Source organism: Aricia agestis, chromosome 4, assembly GCF_905147365.1.
Source record: "Aricia agestis chromosome 4, ilAriAges1.1, whole genome shotgun sequence".
Taxonomy (NCBI): domain Eukaryota; kingdom Metazoa; phylum Arthropoda; class Insecta; order Lepidoptera; family Lycaenidae; genus Aricia; species Aricia agestis.
Window position 1 is genome coordinate 15,433,789 of NC_056409.1, and position 2,830 is coordinate 15,436,618.

The 2,830-nt window shown below is 36.0% G+C and overlaps 1 protein-coding gene across 1 annotated transcript; it reads left to right on the forward strand.

Moving 5' to 3' along the window:
- Nucleotides 1-332: 332 nt before the first annotated feature.
- Nucleotides 333-2,547, forward strand: LOC121725993. The gene is made up of 3 exons (XM_042113210.1): nt 333-641; nt 1,660-1,756; nt 2,191-2,547. Exons 1-3 carry the CDS (start codon nt 504-506, stop codon nt 2,538-2,540), a joined length of 585 nt encoding a protein of 194 aa, XP_041969144.1. The 5' UTR covers nt 333-503; the 3' UTR covers nt 2,541-2,547.
- Nucleotides 2,548-2,830: the final 283 nt, after the last annotated feature.

A 2,830-nucleotide genomic window follows, 5' to 3' on the forward strand; every position in this document is an offset into this window, starting at 1 on the left:
CCTACCCGTCAGATATAAAGACGTGTTACTAGTAAGGTGTAAGGTTATCACTATAATATAAATATACATATATTTTAAGGGTATATTGGCTGCTACAGTCAGGAGCATTTTATATTATAAAATCTAGTTGACCGAACTATTAAGTAGGTAAGTAAAGAACTCACGAAAAATTACATCAAAATCGGTGCAGCCGTTTAGGGCAAGCTTAAACACACACATACAAAAGATTTATACGTAAAGAATTTGTATCGCCGTGGGAAACACCGCCGGGTATTGAACCAGCAAAAACTTGATTAGGTACACTAAGCTAACATTATCCTCAATACTCTCCGTATTATATATCTGCTAGTAGTCGCGGTCAGATCTTTGGACCAGACGACCGAGTTATCTTACGTCATTTAAGTAATTGATTGTTTAATTACAACAATTGAATTATAAAACTATTAATAATATAGTGCAATAAGATATACTTACCTAGTTGTATAGTGAATAGTAGTTTTACAATGGCAAAGTATAGTAATATTGCGTATTTGGTGCTAATGCTGTGTTTGTCAGTGACAGTGGATTCCAAGCCAAGAAACACTAAAGACTCAATTGCGTTTCCAGAAATCGAGGAGAACATTAATTTAGTAAACAAAAATGTAAGTTTAGGTTTAAGGACTACTAGATATTTGAAACTATTTACAGAAATTTTCTGGTCTAATGCTGAAATCTTGGTCTGCTTCCAAATTTAATAAAATGCAAATATGTTTCTCGTAAGTTATAGCTTACGCGGCTTAAGAACTTGAGAACAAAAAAGGTTGTTTTGTATTATAAACTAGAATAGTTTACAATAAGATGGTATAAATAAATAATATAAAGCTTATTAGTTATTAGATTTAATAGCATAGTGGATTTGCGATCTTAATTATTTAGTTATCGCTAAATTAGTTTGAAGGTCACGAACTTGCTTACTCACTATGACCCCGAAGTAACGCCGCAATACAAATATATAGAGTAGGGTGACGTACCTAGTTGTTATTATTCAAATTCGCTCAGCACAGTTACAAAGTTATAACTAAGTGATAATACTTAAGAGAGTGTGCGTGTTCCTTATAGAGAGTTCAGTGTGAAAGTAGCAGTGCTGAAAGACCAAATTTTTTTTTCACTTTTGTATGGGCAAGCGCCCCAGTGTCACGTGTTACCCCATACAAAAGTGAAAAAAAAGGTTGGTCTTTCAGCGCTGCTACTTTTACACTGAACTCTCTACAAGGAACACGTACACACCCTTAAGTATTATCACTTTGTTTTTTTTATTTATAATTGGAATCTCGGAATCGGCTCGAACGATTTTCATGAAATTTAGTATATACGATAGGGGGCCTCTGGGGCGATAAATCGATCTAGCTAGGAATCATTTTTAGAAAATGACATCGAATACCGAGCGAAGCTCGGTCAAATAGCTAGTAATACCTATATTATGTTACGGTCAATGAGGATTGAGGATCTAAAAATGACATATCAAATTTCAACAAAATCGACTCAGCGGTAGCTTGAAGATGTTGTTCAAATGTTGTTACCTCTTCACGCTCACGTGACAGACAGACAGACACACTTTCGCATGTATAATAATAGTAAATGGTTTGTGAACCTTAGCCAATGGTTTTATTATTATTTCAGGATCGCCGCCCTGTATTTTTACCTTCTATGTGTCCAGAGAATGAGCTTTTTTATCCCGGGGATCAGAAAGATGATTGGATCTGTGATTGCCGACCAGGTGAGGAATTGACTGACCCATCGATATAAATAAAAAATATGGACAGCAATTAGATTGCATTGATTAAGACCTACGAATAATAAAAACTATGGAATTGTAACTCCCATACTATTACCGTTTGAAAGCAACGAGTTTCTAAAATATTACGTTAGTAACATAGAATATCATTGTTTGAAAGAATCCTTTTGATCTGTCATGTAACGTCAGCCAAGGTCACCTAAATATTGCAAATGTATTGAAATTAGGTACACTTTTTTGACAAGTATTGTGGAGCATGTTTTTTGACGGAGTTACTGTTCCTAGTTTTTATTATTCGTAGATTAAGACAAAGCTTTTTGAATTGTGATCAAATCACATCAAAGTTTGAGTCAAAACAACAAGAGATTTTATGAAAGCACATTTTTTTTAATTAAGAAAAATTTTCTTTTTTTCAGGTTACATATTTCACCCAAAAACTGATGCCTGTTGGCCGGCTTACCAGCGCGGCCCGTGCGACCACGGGTCCTATCTAATTTTGGTGCCCAATTCTGTGATCCCGGAGTGCGTCCGCAACCCTTGTGTAAGCGACCAAATGGTGATTTTTAATGGGAAATGCGAAAAATTGGGCGCGACCGCTCCTTGCGGCGTTACTTTCCCGATAAAAGCTGTGTTCGTGAACGCGACTACGCTCGATATTGAGTGCACCAATGTTAATACGGAGTCGCCCTTTAACCAGAAAATCGTAGAAGAGCCACTGAAAAGTTGCCCTCCTGGATGTAAACGAGTTATTCAAAATAAATGTTAGTACTTAATTTTTGTATTGATCATAAAGTAACCTATATACGCTGTATTATAATTTAATATGGTATGGATGCTGCATAGTGTCTACTCGTTATTGTATTATATTTGAGACTTGAGACCTTTTTTTAAGGAGGGGAAATGCCTTAGCTATCCCTCGTCGCCCCCGTGGGAGGGTAGCAGGGGAGACTTAAGAGATCTGCAGCGGTGCAGCAGGTGACTTTAAAAATCATACATAAGCAATTTATTTAACAATAGAGCAGTTGAGTAAAGACATGATTTTACACTCTGTTTTAC

Bases quoted from the DNA above. Each gene is read 5' to 3' on its own strand.
- LOC121725993 (XM_042113210.1), top strand. From the start codon at position 504: ATGGCAAAGTATAGTAATATTGCGTATTTGGTGCTAATGCTGTGTTTG. The intron at 642-1,659 runs GTAAGTTTAGGT...TTATTATTTCAG, and splicing joins TTAATTTAGTAAACAAAAAT to GATCGCCGCCCTGTATTTTT. The intron at 1,757-2,190 runs GTGAGGAATTGA...TCTTTTTTTCAG, and splicing joins GATCTGTGATTGCCGACCAG to GTTACATATTTCACCCAAAA.